At 32.7% G+C, this 26,532-nt stretch overlaps 1 protein-coding gene across 6 annotated transcripts in view; it reads left to right on the top strand.

Moving 5' to 3' along the window:
• The window catches only part of LOC139487450 (neuronal acetylcholine receptor subunit alpha-10-like), a 122,640-nt gene that overhangs the window by 79,442 nt on the left and 16,666 nt on the right, over positions 1 to 26,532 (top strand). For 4 of the 6 annotated variants that reach the window (XM_071272234.1, XM_071272239.1, XM_071272235.1 and 1 more), the window contains exons 3-4: positions 16,397 to 16,632; positions 20,225 to 20,334. In XM_071272234.1, coding sequence (XP_071128335.1) covers positions 16,397 to 16,632; positions 20,225 to 20,334 — 346 coding nt within the window. The remainder of the gene's footprint in view (positions 1 to 16,396; positions 16,633 to 20,224; positions 20,335 to 26,532) is intronic. The other 2 variants (XM_071272240.1, XM_071272236.1) reach the window with 1 other exon arrangement.

Here is a 26,532-nt window from a genome sequence, read left to right as displayed (position 1 = left end):
AAACCTTATCAAGTTAATCAACAGTTTTTTTGTCTTAAATGCCAAAGCTGCACAAGAGATGAGAAGGAATTATGTGACATCTTTCATTGATAAAGTCTAATGGAGGTACAGTGATAATCGTAAAACGTACTATAATGTATTTCATCTGCCATCTGCAGCGCTATGGTTTCTTTGTCTACATTACTTGCTGGTAGAATAAAATATTAGTTTCTTCTGTCAACGAATTACCCAGAGGTTTATGTGTTATTGTTTAAGCTCAAAAGACAAGAATATTGATGACTTGAAGCCTTTCTGGAACAGACGTTTTCCTTTTAAACTATGGTGACAATATTTTATGTTAAAAATCAGTCCTGAGGGTTCATCGGGTTAAGTTTATGAAATTAAGTGGGATATGGTGGCTCCTGCCATCTTGTAACATAGACAGAAAATAATCGGTTTATATTTTCAAGCTAAAAATAATGTAATTATGATGCAGGAATGCAAATAATTTGTGATACTTTTTATTTAAATGAAGAAATTATTTTATTTTATCTGAACACTATTCGGACTATTGTTACTAGGATAGAAGATTTTGCGATTGACTTCTAGTTTTAAATTAGCCTCATAAGGAGAGATAGCTCAGATACAATAATTTAATGAAGGAATGTATTTACAGTTTGATTTACGGCAATAAAAAAGTGCGATGACACTTTTATTCTACATTTTACTTTCAAAAAGCTTGTTATTAGACTTCTCATACTTAATCTGAAAATTCTGTCATTTAGTTCTTTTTATACACACCACAGTGCATTTTTTCTTATTCTTACAACATGAGTAAATTATTTGCAACCAGTTTGGAAAAAGCTCGATGACATTGCATTTTTTATTATCTTTTGCAAATAGCACTAAATAAACTACCCTTTGGCAGAGTGTAAAAATGTCGTTTTTGTTTATACCTTCCAGATTTATTAAGTATTTCGTTTTATGGGTGTCGGCCGTTCAAACATTTGTGCAATTGAATGTCTTAACGTTAGCTTAGCTAATTCAAAGTCTAAATAACACTTAAATGTGTTTTGTCATTTGATTTTGCCAAGTGATTATGGACTTTCCAATTGGATTCTCCTCTGAGTTCAGTATTTTTGTGATTTTACTTTTCACCTTCAAAATATGTGATGTAAGTCATCTTATCCCGCCGAAAAGACATTAATTGTCGAAATTGTTAATGCGCATCTGCGATTAAATTAAAAAAAAAAACTTACGAGGGAAAAAAACTCGAAGGTCATGAATATTTCAGTGGAACAGACTTTTTTATTTTTTTACATAAAGGCACTTATTTGAAAAATGATTTTAATAAAGTTACTGTTCGACAATATTTAATGTAAATCTACGCATGCATGTACACACACTTCAGGATATAACATATTTCTAATAACTAATACTGGCAAATTTATTATGGTCAGCCAGAATAGCAAGTGAGGCTACAATCGAGCTGTTGCATTCCGTATGACTATACAAAATGCCATTATTATTGTCATCGGCAATTTGTCTTTACATGGTGTTGTTTCGGTTGAGGATAAAAAAAAATAATAATTAGTTAATTTAATTACCTTTACGCGCACAGAGCTTTGTGATGGTTGTTTGATTGTAGGAATGAAGTCACGTGAATTTAATTGATAAATTGTTGCGGATGGACACGTAACGCTCCCCTTCTGATATTCGTGATGTAATAGCTTAATATTTTCGAGCATCAAATCTTGTCCATGATCGTTACAAAAATAAGCCAGTAAGATCCAAGAAATATGTTAAATTGTCGATGAATAAATATTCCTATCTTAAGTTTAAAATATTTATTTCTCAATTGAAAAATATGTGTAAAATTGAGAATGGGCAATTGTTTTTTTTTATAGTTTGCTTTTATGTTGTGCTGATACACTACTGTCCAATATTAGTGGTGGGTTGTGCGATCACAAACAAATCTAACCCTGACATCGTATATATATGCCTATACCAAAGTTGGGGTTCGTGTTGTTTATTCTTTAGTTTTCTATGTTGTGTCATGTGTACTATTGTTTTTTCTGTTTGTCTTTTTCATTTTCAGCCATGGCGTTGTCAGTTTGTTTTAGATTTATGAGTTTGACTGTCCCTTTGGTATCTTTAGTCCCTCTTTTTTGTATAGTTGTCTCATTTGACAAACATACCACATCTCCTTAATTTATGTTATATATAACATGTATTAATTAATTCACACATGTAAAAAAAATAAAAAAATCTGCAAAAGCTGTTTGTCATATTATTATTCAACGAATGCTACCTTTGTTAGATGTTAGAAGGATTCGTGAGGTACCATCATTAATCTAATGAAATCTATCGATTGAATATCTCTTAAAATACATTTGTTCAGCTTATTTCAACTGATTTAGATATTAAAAGTTATGGCTTTGTTTCCTTTTTAAAATGTTAATGTCCAACGTAGATGTAACAAGTACATTTTAAACAGTAACCATTCCTATAGCTTCTTGTGTGTTCATCTCAATCTCGTAAAATGTGTTATTTTCTATTACCATTATCTATATATTATTGCTATATCTAATTTTGTAAATAACGTTTCTGTACACTTAATAATTATGCAGTATGTTCTATTAAAGGATCATTGATTGAACTTGATAAAGTTTATTCGCATTTGTCTTCATTAAAATCTCAGTTCCAAAAGATCTTTTTCGAAGATCACTGAAAAGTTTCTTGAATGCATATGTTAATCAAATAAAAACTAGTTATATTCTGCTTTAGTTTTTTTTTAATACAATACAAATGATATGTTGGGTATACATACGTCTATGAAAGATATATTGTTTCATAGAAAATAAGTGGTACCGTTTCGGCTAATTTCTTATAAAGTTTATAATTTCTATATTTCACTAACTGTAGACGTTTAATACCTCACCCACTACAAAACAATACATTAAAAACAAAAACGAGTAACTAGTTAAGGGGAGATTAAACTGAAATTACAATTATTTTTCGAAGTTCATACTTTGATTTATTCCTCTACCATTTACAAAAAACATTTTGTTGGTGTCTTTGCTAGACTTGTATTCAGCCATTGCAGATTGTTGTGTTTCTTGTTAATTATACAATAAAAGTAGAATTACAAAAATACCGAACTAAGAGGAAAATTCAATAGGGAAAGTCCGTAATAAAGAGCCTAAATCAAAAGCTCCAACACGTCAAACGAATGGATAACAACTATCATGTTCCAGATTTGGTACAGGCATTTTCCCATGTAGAAAATGAGGAATTAAACCGGGTTTTATTGCCACATGTAGCTAAACCCCTCACATGTACGACAGTTGTATCAAATTCCATTATATTGACAACGATGTGTGAACAAAACCCAAACAGACATAAAAGTTTAAAATGTCAAAAATAGAATACAGCAGTCAACATTGTGTTGTAATTTTAGTCACTATAAAAAAAACACAATTATGTAACAAAGACAGGCAAAAAGGCATATATACAAAGTACATTAGAAAAAACACAAGGATACAAATATTAACCATAGAATAATTAAACAATGAAAGGATGTACAAGTACAGAGCTACGTCACATGTAACAAAGAAACACAACAGGGTATACAGACACACATAATTTAGTTATGTTATTTTGACTGCTGGATCTCAATTATTGTCTCGTTAATCAATTATGTCTGGATGGGTTGCTCACACCATTTTTGTCAATATAACTATAATCAAATGTCATACAAATATCAGTTGCACTTCAGTGTTTGTTGCACTTCAATGTTTTGTTGTTTCGTTGTTTTTCTCTTATAGTTGATGTGTTCCCTCGGTTTTAGTTTTTAACCCGGATTAGTTTTCTATCAATTGATTTATGACTTATGAAACGCGGTATACTGCTGTGGCTTTTATTTGCACCTAACTTGAAACCGATTTTTTCCCACTGTTTTGTTCGAAAAATGCATATACTAAGATTAGAATATATCGATTTCCTGTCTTGCCGTCGGTTACTATATACGGCCGAGCGTTTAGTTCTGTCATTTTTTTTTATATACTTCCTCTTTAGAATTTCCTTTGAGGATTGGTATTTTTGTAAATATATTCTTCGGCCATATGAAAGATATTGTCTTCTTAACTTAACTTTTATGGATGCGCCATTAAACGTTGGTGTGTAATATCATAGCGAAAAATTTGCGTTTTTCAGTATTTTTTTAAAGCTCTTGTTGTCTTTTGTTGTCTTTTGATAATTTGTGTCGTTGAGTTGTGGTCTCATTGGCATATACTACGCATGTCCTTTTATTCACTTTTTACACAAAATAGTTCTTTGTATATTATTAATTTAAGAGAATTTAAAGAGCAATAACGAAACGATGTACATTCCTTTCTTGTCTACACCTTTATTTACCAAGCACATTGTATCATTGATATATGTTTTTCTTTCTTTTTCGAATAACCCATTGATTCCTGATGATTTAACCTAGCAGACAATATTATCTTTTTTTTCAATTTAGTTTTTACAAACGATGAGATTAAAGTCTAGTCTAAGCATGTATATTCTATGTAAACTATACCTCTCCTCTCTTGGGTAGAATAGATAGATATAACTGTCATATAGCCAGTCTTATTTATTACAATTGATTATCCCGTAACGTGTACAATGCTTTTTTTAGTGATTACAATCGGAGTTTTCATGCGACGACATCAATTTACTTAACCACTTAATGGTAAACAATACGTAAACTTTTGCATATAAATTGTTTCTTTGGTATTAATCATTAATATCGGATTGTATTCAGGCTTGAAATGGATAAATGAATATTACACAACGAGATTACTCGAGATTACAGAGATAATATAACATTAGAACACTTCAAATACTAAAGGGAAATCATAGAACTTCTTCAGTTACAAACTTTGTACATTTAAAAATGTTGCACGCGACAAGCAGAATGTATTTCTATTGGCTTATACAGTTAAAGCCTCGCTGATGTTCAATATATTGGATAATAAACAGATTATCATGTTAAGGATGGGTATTTGCGAAAAATACCAGTCGAGTGAATGTTAAATTTCGCGAGCCGTAAGGCGAGGGAAATTCATTCTCAAGACTGGTATTTTTCGCAAATACCCCTGAAGAACATGATATATCTGTTTATTATCCAGATTACACCGAATGTTAATGTTAATGTTCAAAAACGCATTGATGATCGTGACGTTACAAGCGTCCAGTCGGAATGAGTATTTTTTGGCAAATACCACTGCACAGAGGGTAAAAAAGGCACATTCTTTTGGCAAATACCCTGGTGGCGTTAAAAAAAGAACGATATTCATTTTATAATAGTAAATTTGTAAAAAAAAATACGCTGGCTATCAACCAATCAAAATCCAGGATTCTTACATAAAGTGTAATTATCTTTAAAAGATTGCATTATAATATAAAAACAATATCCTGAAAAATGTCAAGAGATATACATTTAATATCAATTCTTCTCGGGTAGAGTCTTCTAAATGTAAGGGATAACATTGAGGGCAAATTAAGCCTGGAAATAGTACTTCGTTAGCATGTGTTTGTCTATGTTTCAGTCAGTTCAAATTATTCAACATTTTTACTTCAAACATTACTTGTATCCTGTCAACACTGAAGAAAAAGTTTGAATATCACTTATGAGAGTTGTGCTCGATTCAAGTTTTCACTGTCAACGATTGACATTTTCCATATTCACAAACACCAATAAATATGCCATACATTATTTTCTAGTTATAAAATACAAATAAACAAAATACATGTTTGAGCACGTTTGTACCCGTGATTTGCAGTGCTTCCGTTCAACTATGTCATTACCTAGCAAACTATCCTGTTAGTTTGTAAGTTTTCTTTGTACTTTTCAGTCATTTTATAGCTTCTGCTCCTCATCTGTGTCAGTCTTTAATTCTCAGGTGTAGCATATCCATATTTAACACAGATTTCTTCCAAATGTGGTGATAAACGTCTTCTGTGTTTATTTTCAATGCTCAGATGAAGCATATCTACAGCTAAAAATATTACGTCTCTGTCAAGTGCTACAAGCTCTCGCAAAACCTTACAGGGTCTAGTGTAATGAATCAATACACCCAATGCGTCTCTGATATTAGCTTACATGACAAGGTCATCGTGTACAGGGGAAATTACAATCCACGCCGACACAATATTCTTAATGTTTATGTGTTATACACGGTCCGGTAAAACACCAATGACCTCAGGTTGGGAAAAGATAGTCCTTGGAGGAAGGAAATTAACGTCCGATGAAGTTGGTACTAATGTAGCAAAGATATCTAACATATAAGAGTGTCAATATCAAATGTAAATCATCTATATAATTCCATAAAAATAAAACGTGTTCTTTTCATCTCTGTGTGTCGATTAACAGCAGAAAGTCATAGATTTCCGGAGACAGATGTTACAATAAAAGTGCAATGAAATACCGGGTATCTAAGAAGAGATAGTATATAGACTAATTACACCATTAATTCGTTACCATAGGGATTACTTTTCTGAAGTTTTATTTAATTAACAATGTGACTTGGTCACACTTAATATATTGTCCATTATTTTAATGCTAATAGCTGATAAAATAGCTGCATATTCTGCTGTTTTCTAATTTAAAATGTAAATGCTGACGCAGCAGACGTTGCCAATCTCAGACGAATAAAGATCAGGAAATTTAAATAAAAGTTAAAAAAGTATATAATGAAGAAGTATTTTGATTTTCAATGAATAGCTGAAAAGATTTTACTTGTATCTTGTACTTCCTGGTAACCAAAAACAATATCATACCACGTGATGTACGCATATAAGTAAATAATAAAAGAAAATAGAGGTATTGATTTGCCATTAATTACCCTATTGTTTTTGACATTGAGCAGACGGACATTTACGTTCGTAGTTTCAGACAGTCCAGCACTGTTTTCTTCCAATGCTGTCTATTTTCTACATGTCAATTAAGTCCTTAATATTGGATTATTTGCTCAAAGTATCTAAAATAATTAATCATTTAAAAGACAAAATTAAATTAACAATATTGATTCTAATGTTTTAGCGTTCAGTGAAGTTTGTTTATTTCTTTAGCTGTTCATCGTTTACACCAACTTAATAGAAACAGATGAAGCACAATCACGAAAATAATAAATGGCTTAAAGAAGGTGGAAAATGTATCGACTTAAAGAAGGTGGAAAATGTATCGACTTTGAACCAGTAAAATGGTATTATGGACAAAAATAAACACTCGGTAGACTAATGTCCTAACAACCCAACTCAATAAACACTCGGTAGACTAATGGTCTAACAACCCAACTCAATAAACACTCGGTAGACTAATGGTCTAACAACCCAACTCAATAAACACTCGGTAGACTAATGGTCTAACAACCCAACTCAATAAACACTCGGTAGACTAATGTCCTAACAACCCAACTCAATAAACACTCGGTAGACTAATGTCCTAACAACCCAACTCAATAAACACTCGGTAGACTAATGGTCTAACAACCCAACTCAATAAACACTCGGTAGACTAATGGTCTAACAACCCAACTCAATAAACACTCGGTAGACTAATGTCCTAACAACCCAACTCAATAAACACTCGGTAGACTAATGTCCTAACAACCCAACTCAATAAACACTCGGTAGACTAATGTCCTAACAACCCAACTCAATAAACACTCGGTAGACTAATGTCCTAACAACCCAACTCAATAAACACTCGGTAGACTAATGTCCTAACAACCCAACTCAATAAACACTCGGTAGACTAATGTCCTAACAACCCAACTCAATAAACACTCGGTAGACTAATGTCCTAACAACCCAACTCAATAAACACTCGGTAGACTAATGTCCTAACAACCCAACTCAATAAACACTCGGTAGACTAATGTCCTAACAACCCAACTCAATAAACACTCGGTAGACTAATGGTCTAACAACCCAACTCAATAAACACTCGGTAGACTAATGGTCTAACAACCCAACTCAATAAACACTCGGTAGACTAATGTCCTAACAACCCAACTCAATAAACACTCGGTAGACTAATGTCCTAACAACCCAACTCAATAAACACTCGGTAGACTAATGTCCTAACAACCCAACTCAATAAACACTCGGTAGACTAATGTCCTAACAACCCAACTCAATAAACACTCGGTAGACTAATGTCCTAACAACCCAACTCAATAAACACTCGGTAGACTAATGTCCTAACAACCCAACTCAATAAACACTCGGTAGACTAATGGTCTAACAACCCAACTCAATAAACACTCGGTAGACTAATGGTTTAACAACCCAACTCAATAAACACTCGGTAGACTAATGTCCTAACAACCCAACTCAATAAACACTCGGTAGACTAATGTCTTAACAACCCAACTCAATAAACACTCGGTAGACTAATGTCCTAACAACCCAACTCAATAAACACTCGGTAGACTAATGGTCTAACAACCCAACTCAATAAACACTCGGTAGACTAATGTCCTAACAACCCAACTCAATAAACACTCGGTAGACTAATGGTCTAACAACCCAACTCAATAAACACTCGGTAGACTAATGTCCTAACAACCCAACTCAATAAACACTCGGTAGACTAATGTCCTAACAACCCAACTCAATAAACACTCGGTAGAATTATTTCTTAAAAAAAACAGTTGTTGGCATGACACGGGTTATGTTCTTCTCATATATTTTATGATAGTATGATACTAAACCCCTAACGGGAGGGATTGTACCTGATATTCATATGATGAAGACATAATCTTTCAATCAGTTTAATTGAGGTCTGGAGCTGGCATGTCAGTTAACTGCTAGTAGTCTGTTGTTATTTATGTATTATTGTCATTTTATTTATTTTCTTTTGTTACATCTTTTGACATCAGACTCGGACTTCTCTTGAACTGAATTTTAATGTGCGTATTGTTATTCTTTTACTTTTCTACATTGGCTAGAGGTATAGGGGGAGGGTTGAGATCTCATAAACATGTTTAACCCCGCCGCAATTTTGCGCCTGTCCCAAGTCAGGAGCCTCTGGCCTTTGTTAGTCTTGTATGATTTTAAATTTTAGTTTCTTGTGTATAATTCGGAGTTTAGTATGACGTCCATTATCACTGTACTATTATGCATATTTTAGGGGCCAGCTGAAGGACACCTACGGGTGCGGGAATTCTCGCTACATTGAAGACCCATTGGTTGCCTTCGGCTGTTGTTTGCTCTATGGTCGGGTGGTTGTCGCTTTGACATATTCACCATTTCCTTTCTCAATTTTAATGTCCTAACAACCCAACTCAATAAACACTCGGTAGACTAATGTCCTAACAACCCAACTCAATAAACACTCGGTAGACTAATGTCCTAACAACCCAACTCAATAAACACTCGGTAGACTAATGTCCTAACAACCCAACTCAATAAACACTCGGTAGACTAATGTCCTAACAACCCAACTCAATAAACACTCGGTAGACTAATGTCCTAACAACCCAACTCAATAAACACTCGGTAGACTAATGGTCTAACAACCCAACTCAATAAACACTCGGTAGACTAATGTCCTAACAACCCAACTCAATAAACACTCGGTAGACTAATGGTCTAACAACCCAACTCAATAAACACTCGGTAGACTAATGGTCTAACAACCCAACTCAATAAACACTCGGTAGACTAATGGTCTAACAACCCAACTCAATAAACACTCGGTAGACTAATGTCCTAACAACCCAACTCAATAAACACTCGGTAGACTAATGTCCTAACAACCCAACTCAATAAACACTCGGTAGACTAATGTCCTAACAACCCAACTCAATAAACACTCGGTAGACTAATGTCCTAACAACCCAACTCAATAAACACTCGGTAGACTAATGTCCTAACAACCCAACTCAATAAACACTCGGTAGACTAATGTCCTAACAACCCAACTCAATAAACACTCGGTAGACTAATGGTCTAACAACCCAACTCAATAAACACTCGGTAGACTAATGGTCTAACAACCCAACTCAATAAACACTCGGTAGACTAATGTCCTAACAACCCAACTCAATAAACACTCGGTAGACTAATGTCCTAACAACCCAACTCAATAAACACTCGGTAGACTAATGGTCTAACAACCCAACTCAATAAACACTCGGTAGACTAATGTCCTAACAACCCAACTCAATAAACACTCGGTAGACTAATGTCCTAACAACCCAACTCAATAAACACTCGGTAGACTAATGTCTTAACAACCCAACTCAATAAACACTCGGTAGACTAATGTCCTAACAACCCAACTCAATAAACACTCGGTAGACTAATGTCCTAACAACCCAACTCAATAAACACTCGGTAGACTAATGTCCTAACAACCCAACTCAATAAACACTCGGTAGACTAATGTCCTAACAACCCAACTCAATAAACACTCGGTAGACTAATGGTCTAACAACCCAACTCAATAAACACTCGGTAGACTAATGTCCTACCAACCCAACTCAATAATTCGATTACAAACTCTAACCAAAGTTATAAAATGTCATTATGCGTATACTAGATAATAAAGTATTGTGATAATGGATATACAAATTAAAATAACTTAAAATGATTATCATGGAGACTATGATGAACATAAGTTGAATCGAATTTTTCTAACTTATGTAATGCAGAATTTATCCAATGATTGTATGCAGTCATTATTGAGATAAGTGTTTTGAACAGGGAAGCAATAAAAGTAATTAAACTGTCAATTGTTCTTGAACAATTGAGAGGTCTTTCCTTTTTTAATGTAAAATACATGTTCCAACAGACGTAGAATGTATTGAAAAGGTCAAGGTCAACCTTAAAAAGCTCGAAAACACACTAAAAATCCTTTAAATAAGGTTAAAAACACTAAATTCGCTATCTGGTACATGACCTTGACCTTTGACCTTTTGACCTTTGTCAAGGTCATTGGTCCCCAATGCCATTACTGAAGACCTTAAGGGTCTAGGACCTTTGGTTATATAGTAAAAGCTGATTTTGTCTTTTCAAAAACCTAAAACAGGGGTTATGCCCCTCATAGAAAGGTCAAATCTCTTTGGTCAAAATGTAACAAAGTTGCGCCATAATGACCCAAACATTTTCCACCATTTAAAACTTCTGTAAGTATAATGGTTTTTGAGATTATCCCATAACAAGGTGTTAGGTCAAAGGTCAAGGTCAACATACAAATATGACCTTGAGGTATTTTTTAAAGATACATGAAATGATGATGATTGGTGAAGATCCTATGTGTCTACGACTTACGGTTTCTGAGTTTTGGTGGCCAACCGACACCGGTTAATTTTCATAGGGGCATAACCCTACCAATGAGTCGTTGAATCTTTTCGATCCAAATGTAACGAAGAACCGGGGTCTGGTCCTGAACAAATTTCACCCTTCATTTTTTTTCTACCTATTACGGTTACGGTGTTGGAACGATAACAAGGTTTTTGGGTTTCGGAGGGATTACTCCGAACCGACAAAATATTTCGACTCACAGGGTGAGTTCCGGATAGGTATTCATGACACCGATACAAAGTGTGAACATGAAAGCGACACGTCTTACGGTTACGGAGGGAAATTTTGTCAAAGTTTGGCGGAACAAGAAGAATAATAATCAGAAGAAATACAGTAAGGTCTTTCCCTTTAGTAAAAGGAAAGACCTTAATAATGAATATGCACTTTCTTGTAAATAGTCTCTTCCATTAACATGATTAACATTTAGAAGGATTTTTGTATACTTTTAAAACATGCGATTACCGGTATTTAGATACGTATATACATTTTCCCAATTATTCCTGCCCAAAACTATACAAGAATATTAATTCATTCAATTTGAACTAACTAATAAAAGTTTTGATTCTGGAATTAAGTCCCCGGCCTTAGTCGACGGAAGTTTTGATAAATGAAGTTTGCAGATAATTTGAAGGAATACCAAACCCGTTAATAGTCACGTGATAAAGGAGAGACAATCAATCAGGACTTTCAATTTCTAACAATATCACACGATTTTAAATCGTCTAAGAAAACCGTGTCAAGTTTGCCTGAAAAATGGTGTACAAATTGTACAAAGAGTCACACCTTTAGCTATTTGAATTCGAATATAACTAAGCATGAAGACACTTTTACGATGCATTATAACAGCAGATACAAATAACTTTGATATATATATATATGTGTATATGGATAATATATAAAATAAACTCATCACAGATACCAGGACTAAATTTTGTATGTACGCCAGACGCGCGTTTCGTCTACAAAAGACTCACAAGTGACGCTCGAATCCAAAAAAGTAAAAAAGGCCAAATAAAGTACGAAGTTGAAGAGCATTGATGACCAAAATTCCTAAAAGTTTTGCCAAATCCAGCTAAGGTAATCTATGCCTGAGGTAGAAAAGATAATTCATGATCTGCTTTAAAATTATTAATATAAAAAAGGAGATGTGGTATGATTGCCAATGAGACAACTATCGACATGAAACCAAATGACCCAGAAATTAACAACCAAAGGTCACCGTACGGCCTTCAACAATGAGCAAAGCCCATACCGCATATTCAGCTATAAAAGGCCCCGAAATGACAATGTAAAACAATTCAAACGAGAAAACTAACGGCATAATTTAAGCCTAATAAAGCTACTATGAAATAATAATAAAACTCAATAGTAACCAATTTCGTTATTATTTAGGACTTCACACTGTCATTTAGATAAAAGCATTCAAAGCGAGACAGCTTTTTTATTTTAGTATGGTGATGTACATATATGAAATTTAGGCTTACAAATAGCGTATTTACAAACCACTAAAACAAAAGTCATAATAAACTACATGTACTCAAAGAAAGAAATTCATCCCTTTACAAATAATGTATATATACAATAATTTTGGAAATAAAACTCTCATTGTAAATAACAATCCTGGCACATTGTTACAGTAAGAAATGCCTTTCATCATTATAAAACATTTAGAATATAAGACATGTTCATAATTATTTTTAATTAGGCCGACATGATTTAAATAAAATATTTCGTAAAGTGCATACAGTTTGCCACAAAATATCTTAAACAAAAACGTGAATACGAACCGAATATAACAGTTGAAGTGTATGCACTACAGTGGCCGAACTGAATCACCAAATTCATGTATTGGTGACATTCTAGAAATGTTGAAGATAATAAGGAATGCAACTGTTTACTGCTCAATTACAGATGCCATAATGACGACTCTTCCTTGCTAGCTCCTCCTTTATTGCAACAATCTTCGTACAACACACATCATTTACTTACTTATGAACATAATTAACATCATGAAATAGTAATGGAATGTAGAAACCTGATCTATTATAAAGATCTTTATAGGAAACCTAAGGTCTCAATACTCATATCCCAAATTTGTATAAAAATGTTTTGATATTATGGCTCGTTTGACACCGTTACATTTATGAAATCTTTCAAACATGATGTCTTTAACATAAATTAAAATATCATGCAGTTGTGAAAATATTATGTTAATAATCAAAACAATCAGAAAAATAGTTTTGTTTTCTTAATATCACATTACAGATTCAAAGATATTTGATCCGCAGTGAATCACTAATAACTCTCTTAGGAATCTTATTTTTGATAAATAATCATATGACTTTGAATGATTGATAATTAATTAAAATAAATCAATGGTTGTATTTTGTTTGATCTGAATAAAAGATTCAAATCTACTTTTGAATAGTCATTATTGCAAGTGAAATACAGTATTGACACAAATTGATTACTTTTGAAAATAAACAGATAATGGCAAACCTCAAATGTATTATTAATTTTCTAATATTCTGCTATCTGAGTATTATTTGTAAAAATTGATTAACGTATAAGAAGAGCAGCCACTTGATTAAGTGAATTAAGAAACATGCTGCTAAAGCGATTAAATAAACCAAATTATACGATTAATAACGGAATATTAACTATGAATGGTTAAATGTTAGAGTGTTTAGCGTCCAGAGGGATACTATGTAAACTTCGAGCATATCACCGTTATATTATTAGTATTATTAGTAATTACTCATCTGTGTAACGCACAGACAAATAAGGTTTTTAAGCATCTCATAAATATCCTAATTCATCGTTTATATTTCATCTTCTGATGAATAGATCAATACTACTTATTATACATTTAAGGAATGACTGTAATATTTTTTCTGTCTATGAATGTTTCCACACTGAATAACGCGCGTAGAGGGTTATTTAACAGTGTGCACCACATTTTTTATGTTATTTCGAATAGACAGAAAAAATATTACAGTCATTTCTTATAATTTAATTCTAAATTCCATTTTAAACCGTAGAAAACCTTGAAAAAACGTTGATGACGTCACGGTCACATGACTAAAGTATGTCTATGGGCTGATAACAAAATAACGTCAGCCAATCAGAAGACATGTAACATCCAAAATTAAATTATTTCGAGGTAACTAGATGAATACAATGCATTCTAAGGTATGATTATTTAGAAAATGATAAATTTTTACAATTGTCATACAATTCATTTTATTATTTATTCAATTTTCTTTAAAAATAAAAAAAAAAACGGTTTTTATTTTTGCATAAAAACGTTTGTTTGCTAATAAAGATGATGTGGTGCTATATAGATGTGGTGCTATATAGATGTGGTGCTATTGCTATATAGATGTGGTGCTATATAGTGGCAAATTGCAAGCAAATTAAATGTTAAAGAAAGCTTTCATAAATATGAAAGATACCAATCAGAAAAACACTCCAAACATTTGTACTTCTTCCTTGTAGTGAATATCTAGCACCTCAAACATCCCCAAGATTCTAATGAATAGTGTTACAATAGTTAAATGAAATCTTTCTATATTTGGGGGTGTTCTCGTTGATTTATATGTCAAACTGTCAATTTCTCGGTGTAAATAAAAAGATTTCCTAATTACTTTCATTAAACAGGTTTTTGTTCTATTCGAATGGAAAACCCAATAGAATTTTGTCCTAGTTAAATGAAATAATTCCAAATAACAAATCAACCAACGCATTACATAATACTGGACTACTTATCTGTTGTATTGGTTGATTGATATTAAAAGAGACGGTTTTTATTCAAATGAGAACACTTTGTGCGACTTTCCTGCACTGTTATCATATAAATCGTTAAAATGTTGTTTCAGAATATCACTAATGACATTGAGATTAACTTTAAAACAAAATTATTGCTAAAGCGAGACGAACAAGACCAAATGAAAAATTTGACATTTTATATAGTATTGGTTGTTTATTTCAGTGTTTCGGTTTCTCCTCTGATTTGAGAAATTTGTACTTAATGATGAAGCCTACATTTTAACTATTGTCTGAGATTTCATGCAGTTATGTGTAAACGAAACACGTGTTTGGTGAACCAAAAAGTGAAATAACAAAAATACCGAACTCTGAGTAGTCATTAAAAGGAAATGTCCCTTAGGAAATGGCAAAATAAAAAGCTCAAACAAATAACACCTGTCATATTCCTAACTTGGAATAGCCATTTTAGAATGTACAAATATTAGCCTCACATATTGCATGAGTGTTTAATGATGCTGGGTCAATGTCACTCCTAATAACCATTTTGTAACCGAATATATCGCCAGTCTAGCAGTCATCACTCCTGTTCGGACATTAAAATCTTTTTCTGTTGTAAACATTTTGTTAATTTTGCAAACATTTATCCTAGGGAATCAATCAAAAGTCCTTTGTTGTCAAAATTACTTTTTGCTACAGTAAAATTGCTACCGTTTATGTTATTACTGTAAATAAACTCATCATAGATACCAGGACTTAATTTTGTATATACGCCAGACGCGCGTTTCGTCTACAAAAGACTCATCAGTGACGCTCGAATCCAAAAAGGTAAAAGGGCCAAATAAAGAACGAAGCTGAAGAGCAGTACGAACCAAAATTCCTAAAATAGTGTAAATATACGAAATATTAAGTTCTAACCTCCTGCACAATTTTTTAAAATTTGTTTTCAAGTTTTGGTTTTTAATGCTCTCCAAACTTCGTATTTGATTTGACCATTCGACGTTGTTTAGTCAAACTGCTGAGTCTTGTGTGGACGAAATCATTGTATGGCGTACCAGATTATAAGCTACGTTGGTTTGCATTTCTTCCATGTCATAGGTACGTACGATTGTACCATTCTCTTTGCATTGTGTGCAGTGCTACTATTTTGTTTGATATGTTTATATTTGATTAAAAGTGGTGTGGACAAATGTGTATCTGTTTCATAATATGCACATCTATTTTGTTTTGTTTATCGTACTAGCATAAATACATATTATAACATTTTTCTTATCATACTTTTTTTTAATTATAGGAAGAATGAGACATAGCAGAAACCAGAGGTCTTGCTACGATGATATTGTAGAACTAACAGAAGAAGACAGATTAATCCACAAAAAATTAAAGCAATACGAATACAGAGGAACCTTAAGTAGACCTGTGGAAAAGTTCACTGATATCATGAAAATCGAGTTTGGCCTACAACTGATACAAATAATCGACTTAGATGAGAAAGAACAAGTTTTAACGTTAAATGTCTGGGTAGATCATGTAGGTATATATGTCTCGGTAGATCATGTAGGAATATATGTCTGCGTAGATCATGAAGGTATATATATCTCGGTAGATCATGTAGGTATATATATCTGGGTAAATCATGTAGGTATATATGTCTCGGTAGATTATGTAGGAATATATGTCTGCATAGATCATGAAGGTATATATATCTGGGTAGATCATGTAGGTATATATGTTTCGGTAGATCATGTAGGTATATATATTTGGGTAGATCATGTAGGTATATATGTCTCGGTAGATTATGTAGGTATGTATATCTGGGTAGATCATGTAGGTATATATGTCTCGGTAGATCATGTAGGTATATATGTTTTGGTAGATCATGAAGGTATATATATATCTGGGTAGATCATGTAGGTATATATGTCTCGGTAGATCATGTAGGAATATATGTCTGCATAGATCATAAAGGTATATATATCTGGGTAGATCATGTATGTATATATGTCTCGGTAGATCATGTAGATATATATGTTTCGGTTGATCATGAAGGTATATATATCTGGGTAGATGAAGTAGGTATATATGTCACGGTTGATCATGTAGGTATATATGTTTCGATAGATCATGTAGGTATATATATCTGGGTATATCATGTAGGTATATATGTCACGGTATATCATTTAGGTATATATGTTTCGGTCGATCATGTAGGTATATATATCTGGGTAGATCATGTAGGTATATATGTCACGGTAGATCATGTAAGTATTGTTGATTAACAAGATATCTGTTTATTGTCTGGTAGATTATGTAGGTTTGATAAACAAGATATCTTTTCAATGTCTTGGTAAGTCATGTAGGTATATATTGATAAACAAGATATAAACAGAAAAGGAAACGAAAGTTACCATATCATTAATGATCAGCAGACTCATGTGTATTCCCCAATAGCAATCTTTTTGAATTTTAATGCATGTATCTGACAGTTCCGGATGTTTCATATACAAATGATTTTGATTTCTGTTGTCTGTTGTACTGTCCATCAATATTAATGTACGTCCTGTTTTTCATTTAATATATAAATGTCAACATCTAGATATGTTTTGTTTGATGTTTTTGAGTTGCTGACTCATTCACTTAAAACAATATCTCCTTTTTTTTTTTATCATAACAGTGCTGTCACGATTATCGCAATAGAACGCATAAAATAATATATGTTTTATGCAAGTGATAGCCTGATTGAAAATACACGTGGCATATTTAATATTTGTGCAGTTTTGTTTGAATAAGACAAATACAATTAACAATGAAATATATACCTAAATCAATTTCCTTGACTGCTGTTGGCATTGGAAGAAATTTGGAAAAGCGCGTCATGCAAAACAGTCAAGCACAACAACTGTGTACGTTTTTTTTTATAGGTATTACTTGACATGTGAACATACTTTGACAAGAAATGAAATAGACAAATAATCTCATGTAAAGAGGAAATTCTTTTAACAATGCTGCTAAAACCGGTCTTACAGTTGTATGGTCAGCAATAAATCACTTGATAACAATTAACGTTTACAGTCTTGGTAATGGTATGGTACTTTACAAGACAATAAAGTATATAATTGATTTTATGATAAATAACACTGACCAGTATAGGACTAAATTTTATCGTTGATGTTTTTCGTGTCTGTTAATATATATTTATTATGTCTCGTATGGTAAAAAGCAGAAAAGGAGCTACATTATATTTAATATATACAGTTTATTTGTAAATGGCAATAATTCATAATGCATAGAAAATCATTCAGCAGCTTGAAACCTAATACTCAGAAATTCGTAAATAACAGCAAAATTATTACAGGGGCACTAGCTGTCAAAAACGTGGTCACCGATTTGACTCAAGTTCTCATATTTTATTTATAACAATGTAAAACATTTGTCCAAATTATCAAAAGTCTAAAATAAGCAATTTACAGGACATCAGTTCGATAATATGTAACTTCGTTTCGTGTGTATTTTAGTCTAGTCGCCATCTAATCAACTATCGAGTTGACCTCTAATGACCATATAATCCATGTAAACATAAATATAGATACAAATAGATTAAGTAACTCGTGAAATTTAATTTTTATAGGTCTGTTTAATTTGATATTATAGATTTGAAATATATGTTTCTCGTCGTTTTTTCTTATATAAGAATGATTTTTTTGTGGATCGAATAAGTTAATCAAATGAATTACCTTTGTTTCACTTTCACTTTTGACATTCTTTTCCTTTAAATAACAAGTACACGGAAGATGTATCCATCTCTAGCTAAGGGTTAAATTGAAGTTCACATGAATGCGGATTTAATGAGGTCGAATTATTTACTTGCAAGACTTGGTATATCGTGATTAAAAGAATTCGCGTTTTGATATAGACCTTAGCTGATATCCTAAAACCCAATTATTAATCTCGCATTTTCGTCAATATAAAACAAATCGGAATAATAAATGCACTTAAAAATTTCTGATCACAAAATTTGTTCTATTATTGCCGTATAATGTTATTCAAACTACCTTTCAAACATACACACTCAAGAAAAACAAAAATCTCAAAGCCAAATAAATAAAAGTTTTATTTTATAAGATACCAAAGGAAATAAACTGAATAGCCGAAAATCTTTTGCATTCAACTACTGGTATTCCAGAGGGCAGTGTAAAAAAGTTAAATCACAAAAAAAGAACTGTACTCTGAGGAAAATTCAAAACGGAAAGTCCCTAATCATATGGCAACATCAAAAGCTGAAATACATCAAACGAATTGATAACAAATGTCATATTCCTGACTTGGTACAGGTAATGTATAGTCAAAACTGACACACTTATGCTCACACTACTACAAGTAAAACGATGAGATGATAACAGTGTATACTCTATAAACAGAAATACAGGAATTCTGTATTCTGCAGAAATTCAATCAAAATTATTTAAAAACCCTCAGCTCATACGTAAACATTCATTATAAAGGAAACAGGTCTACAAGTTGTACACTTTATAACTACAGTATTTGATTTCATATTATGAGTAAATCTGGTAGTGTGATTTCGTATCGAATTATATTTCTCACTCGAAATAATGGGCTTTCTACAACTTACTATATGATGTTTAACCTGCTAAATGTGGAAACAAGGAGGTCAACGATACCAAAAAGACACTCAATTTCATTTATTGTAAATGAACTAACAAGACCAAGGCAAAACAAAAGGCCAAATGTACTAATTATACATCATAGGCAATTAAAGACTGAACAACACGTAGTCAACAAAAATAAACGGGGCTTATCTCAGGTGATCATTATAAGTATGAGGAAAATGTTCACTAAACTTTGGATCTTTTCAAAAGGCTCCCGATAATCATGACAGATCTACTACAGAACAACCTTATTACGTAATTTTTAAAGTGAACATTAAGAAAGGAAATATAAGTCGGAATATACCGTGCATTATAATGTACAATTGTATTTGGTGATCCTTAAAAGAGGGACGAAAGATACCAGGGGGACAGTCTTCTTGTAGTACATTCAAGGATCGCATAATGTACACATGAGATATTGTATGATACTAATGATTTGATATTTTACATTACAGAAATGGCATGACAGATATCTTTCATGGAACGTTTCTGAATATAAAGGTGTAACAGAGCTTCATCTGCCGTCTTCAAAAATATGGACCCCTGATATCAAATTGTATAATTAGTGAGTATTGATATAATTTGTATTATTGAATAGAAAGCAAATCAATTTCATAAAAAGATAAAATTTTATAGTTGAACAGAAGAAATAATTTTTTTTATAAGTGTTCAATCTTAGTGGTTGTATTTTTAATATAAGAAAAATATTTGAAAGATAAATACAAGAAAATAGGACAACGATGACATAAATGATTTGAAGTAGAAATTTTCGTTTGTTTTCCTTATTTTGTTTTTCAATCGGTATATATTGTAATGTTGTGTTGAACCATAATCACATATGATTGTAATAAAAATAGATAATTATACCCCCGCTTTAAAAAAGGGGGGGTATACTGTTTTACCTCTGTCTGTCAGTCCGTCCGTCCGTCCGTCCATCAGTCCGTCCGTCAGTCCGTCCGTCAGTCAGTCAGTCCGTCCCATGAAACTTTCGTCACATTTTTCTCAGGAACTACACATCCACTCTTTCTGTAATTTGGTATCAACATTTATATATGTCAGCCATACCGTGTGATGCGTTTTCAGATTCATCACTTGACAACTTCCTGTTTACCGAACACTTGTCTGATTTTACACATGATAGCCAAGTTGAAAATTTTCGTCACATTTTTCTCAGGAACTACAATACAAGGATTTCTGAAATTTGGTTTCAGGATTTATATAAGTCAGCTATACCGTGTGATGCGTTTTCAGATTCATCACTCGACAACTTCCTGTTTACCGAACACTTGTATGATTTTACACATGATAGCCAAGTTGAAAATTTTCGTCACATTTTTCTCAGGAACTACAATATAAGGATTTCTGAAATTTGGTTTCAGGATTTATATAAGTCAGCTATACCGTGTGATGCGTTTTCAGATTCATCACTCGACTACTTCCTGTTTACCGAACACTTGTATGATTTTACACATGATAACCAAGTTGAAAATTTTCGTCACATTTTTCTCAGGAACTACAATACAAGGATTTCTGAAATTTGGTTTCAGGATTTTTATAAGTCAGCTATACCGTGTGATGCGTTTTCAGATTCATCACTCGACAACTTCCTGTTTACCGAACACTTGCATATTTTTACACTATTAATATTATCCACTTGCGGCGGGGGTATCATCAGTGAGCAGTAGCTCGCAGTTTCACTTGTTAATAACTATTTTCAGTATGGTTTGTCGACACCAACTATTCGAAATATACTTTGCATAAAGTTATAAAAAATATAGTGTCACACAACAAATTAAAAAATGCATCTGTTTCTTTTTGGAAAATGTAATAGAGACCTCTGGACTAGATGCTTGTTTTTTTATTTGTTTTGTTGTCTCATTGCTGTATAACCAATAGTATATAATTATACAACAATTGTGATATTAGTGTTAATTTAAAATATTGCAAAACGTGTTTTTCTTCCAATGTTGACTACTTGTGCACTACTTTGATAAAGGTCAGAACTTTTACTCACAAGCCTTCCAACATTGTAAGTTGAAATGAAACATAGATTACATTGCCTCTCCTTGATCATTGTATTTTGTATAGATGACATTGTATTCCTTTGTCGTCCTCATACCAACTCTTTTATGAACTTGAAATGCTAAGATTCTAAGTCTGCTTTGTTCACTTGCCTTTAAAACTGTTCCATAATAAGACCAATGATGTTTTTCCTATCAATTTGCCGTCTTGACGTCAAAACAATAGATACATGTAATACTTCCGCAATGAACGATCCCCTATCACTTTGCCCTTTTGACGTCATAACAATAGAGAATACTTCCGCAATGAACGATCCCCTATCACTTTGCCCTTTTGTCGTCATAACAATAGAGAATACTTCCGCAATGAACGATCCCCTATCACTTTGCCCTTTTGTCGTCATAACAATAGAGAATACTTCCGCAATGAACGATCCCCTACCACTTTGCCCTTTTGTCGTCATAACAATAGAGAATACTTCCGCAATGAACTATCCCCTATCACTTTGCCCTTTTGAAGTCATAACAATAGAGAATACTTCCGCAATGAACGATCCTATATTTTTGTAGATAATTGATAACAAATGCTTCATGGTTTGCTTGTGTAATACCCAAGGACAAAGATCGGACTGTTGGCATTCGTAAAATAGTAACACTAGTTTACTTGACGCCATACATATTTTGTTAATGCCATTCACGGATTACTTAGGACTTCGACCACCTCTTGTTCAGAAGCTTGTTCATGATCATAAGACAGTATCCAGAAGTAAAATTTTGAGAAGAAAAAATCTTGTTTATCTTTAATTCACTTATAAATACTTCTGAAAGCTAACATAACATTCACTCAGGTGTAAAAGGTTTTAAAATTATTACAAGCTTTCGTAAAACTATCCTGGATTATACCAAACGTGGACAGAAGCTTGTTTTTGACAATAATATAGTATCTAAAAGTACATTTTGTGAAAAAAATCCTGTTTATCCGTATTAAACTTTTAAATGAACTTAGTTGTTCTGCCAGTAAACACTACATTCACTATGAGCTTAAAGGTTTTAAAAAACCTTTAGAAAATTCTTAAACTTTCCTGGATTTGTACCAAACTGAGACAGCAGCTTAATTATGAACAAAAGCTAATATTTTAATAGGAAACGTTGTTAAATATTTTTTCTGTTTTTCCGTACATTACTTATAATTTGACTTATTTTTTGTTCTAGTTAACATTACATACAGTCTGCAGTTAAAGTTTTTAAAACATTAAGTATAATCATAAACCATCCTGGATTTCTACCAAACTTTGACAGAAGCTTCTTACAATAAAAAAGACAATATCGAGGGGAAAAGTGTAAATTAAGAAATAATTCATTGCAGACGTAGATTTTTTTTCATTTTACATGGGTTGGGCATTTATATTCGATTATTTTACCCTGAGCGTTAGCAAATCTACGGCTGCCATGAATTATTTCTATTATAATAGGACAAATTCGAGAACTTTGCTAACCGTGAAAGTCCTATACATACGATTCTGTTTTGGCTGTTCCGTTTTACCCAATTTTTATAATATTAGTAATATTATATAATTCAATGAGTACATTTTTGTAATAGCATTTTTCTCTCATATATTTTCTTCCAGTGTAATTTTATTCATTCTGAGGAGTGGTTTACGGAAACATTCTTTTGACGTCACCGTGTTCTGTTGCTATGCGAAGACAATAACATCATTTTGCAGAATTTTCGTTTTATGAAATTTTACCATGATAAACAAATTGAAATAGACTGATTTGTTTATTTTGATGTAGAAGAGAGATCAATATATTGTATCTGAATCTTGGCCTTTGTAAACCGGGGATTTTGATGTAGAAAATTGAGAATATATGGCAGTATAAATAAGTTGGTCGTAACGCGGAACAGCCGTTTTTTTGTGTATCACTGCGTTTGCGCTAAAGGTAGATATATTGTGATTATACTGGTTGACGACAATAGGTCGTCATATGATAATAATATTTTCCAAATTTTTGTTGAGGCTCTAACTGACAACAAGTGAAGGGGGGTAATGGGTTCCGCGGAACACTTATGCATTTTTTACATACTGTTCCATATCATAAACGTTTAAAGCCCACAATTAGTGAACAATAAGCTTAGAACCTTGTACTGTTGACCCCACTCTATACAAAACCTCGTAATGCAATCTCTGTACAGCTGACTTTTATACCCTACTCCATACAAAACCCCGTAATGCAATCTCTATACAGCTGACTGTTATATGTAGTTTCCTTTTCTATTATTTGTCTATGTTACCAGATATAACAACTTTATCTTTTGTACTTCCTTCGAACTACTGTATTTATTGTCGTGTAAGCATCTTTAAACATTGAATACCGTTTATTGACTAAAAGATCGCTACTTGATTGCCTTGTAAAGCATTTACTGTTAGTCGATATTAACGTCTATATAGAAATATAAGTGTTTGTCGCCTTATCGTAGAGAAGTAGAGATTATTGGTAATAATATATATGCATACATATGAATTTTGCGTTATTTTGGCAATTGAAGTAACTTCTAAGGAATTTGGTGTCAAAATAATATTAGAATTTTATAATTCCATTCTATATGAATCGTTATCTGCAACCGAATTCATGCCATAAATACCATGTCAATTGTATAGTAGTCTAGTAAAATAGTCCGGTAACCCATATTTGTTAAAAATATAGATTTTACGTCAATTTACTAAATGATGTATACCCAATATTTAAAATGAACCTGAGATGAGATCCTCAATAGAAGAAACAAAAAAATGACTGTGTAAGCAAGTAGGGGTGATCTCATGAGCTAACGAAGGGTAAGCAGATCCTGTTCCACATGTGGCACCAGTCGCGTGTTTCTCATGTTAGTACACCCCCGGTTGTACGTCCTACTCGGTAGGTAAAATTCAGGAAGAGGGGACGGAATTGTGGTAACATTAGTAGGAACGTTGCAATTTTCTACTGAATATAAAATATCCACAAAGTGTTTTGTTAATTGTGCACAAAGAATCATTTCTAACATTCACTGATTATGTTACTTTATTATCTATGCACAAAGAATCATTTGTAACATTCACTGATTATGTTACATTATTATCTATGCAAACAACTGTTAAAATAAAAAAAAAAGATGTGGTATGATTGCTAATGAGACTACTCTCCACAAGAGACCAAAATGACACAGAAATTAACACTTATAGGTCACCATACGGCTTCCAACAATGAGCAAAGCTCATACCGCATAGTCAGCTATAAAAGGCCCCGAAATGACAATGTAAAATAATTTAAAAATGAACATGTTACTCTATCTTTAGTTTACATAGGAAATGTACATCTGTTTGACTTTTAAATATTCCTATAGAACCCAATAGATTATTTTCATATTATATGCCTATAAAACATTCCTACAGATTTCATATATAGATATAAGAAGATTTGGTATGAGTGTCAATGAGACAATGCTCCATCCAAGTCACAATTATAAAAGTAAACCATTATAGGTCAAGGAACAGTCTTCAATAAGGAGCCTAGTCCAAATAGAAAATCTTCATATTATATGCATATAAAACATAGTATCCATATTACCAAATATATAATCTTCATCATTTCGAAACATACATGTTTCATGTTTTCCAGTTTCATAATGAATTAGTTATAAATATTCCATCAGAATTCATTACCTTTAACAGTTTAACCAGATTAACATCACGCAACCATCATCGTGCTACTTAACAAGATAAAACAGCTTTTTAATTCAGTAAGTCCTTGCTGGTATTGGCATGAATTTTTAAATGACTATAGGATTCCTAAGGTTCATTATAAATGGTGATAAAAGCGTCAGCCAGACTTCAAGAATAACCAATTTTGACATCAAAGTTAATTAACATTAGCGGAAGGAAGATTACTTGCTATTAAGCATGAACACACAGATCAGACTTTAAATCAATATATATGTAGTTGCGTCTGGTTGTATATGGTCCTTATTGTACATGTTTACAAAAAAGGAAGCTACCAACATTAACTTGGCTGGACCAATGTTAAAAGAGGGACGAAAGAGACCAGAGTGACAGTCAAACTCATAGATCGAAAATAAACTGACAATGCCAATGCAAAACAAAGACAAAGACCAACAGACGAACAATAGTACACAAAACACAACATAGAAAACTATAGACTTAACAAGACGAACCCCACCAACAAACTTGGGGTGATTTCATGTGCTCCAGAAGGGTAAACTGGTCGTGTTGATCATGTTATTAAAACCCGGTAAATAGTCCAACTCGGTAGTGCACATTCGTGATCGACATAAAGAACGTATCTGCTGTCATCTGTAAAAAGGATATCCATAACTTATCCAACTCGTGATTGCGTCCATAAAATTTACAAAGAAAAGACCTCATTATTACTCTTGATTTACAAGTTACCTTGCGAGCAGCAACCCTCTATCAAGGGTATTATGATAGGAAATATAGGCCCGGAAAGAGCGTATCAATTGCGAAATACATACTCCGTATGCAGGTGCTGCTGGAATTTCAAGAATTTAAAAAAAAATGATGTTTTGTGTTGTTGTTTGTACGACGGCAATCTTGAGATAAACGAGTGCTAATAATGAAAAAAATGTACATAAATTATGCTCTATAGACATCTAAACAGACACTTGTAAGTAGCGACGGAAGTCCATGTTGACGTCTACTTCTAATTGTTAATAATATTATAAATTTTTT

This window comes from Mytilus edulis, chromosome 9 (assembly GCF_963676685.1).
Source record: "Mytilus edulis chromosome 9, xbMytEdul2.2, whole genome shotgun sequence".
NCBI lineage: Eukaryota > Metazoa > Mollusca > Bivalvia > Mytilida > Mytilidae > Mytilus > Mytilus edulis.
The sequence above is the reverse complement of the archived record's forward strand: the minus strand, read 5'-3'. Positions and strand labels throughout refer to the sequence as shown.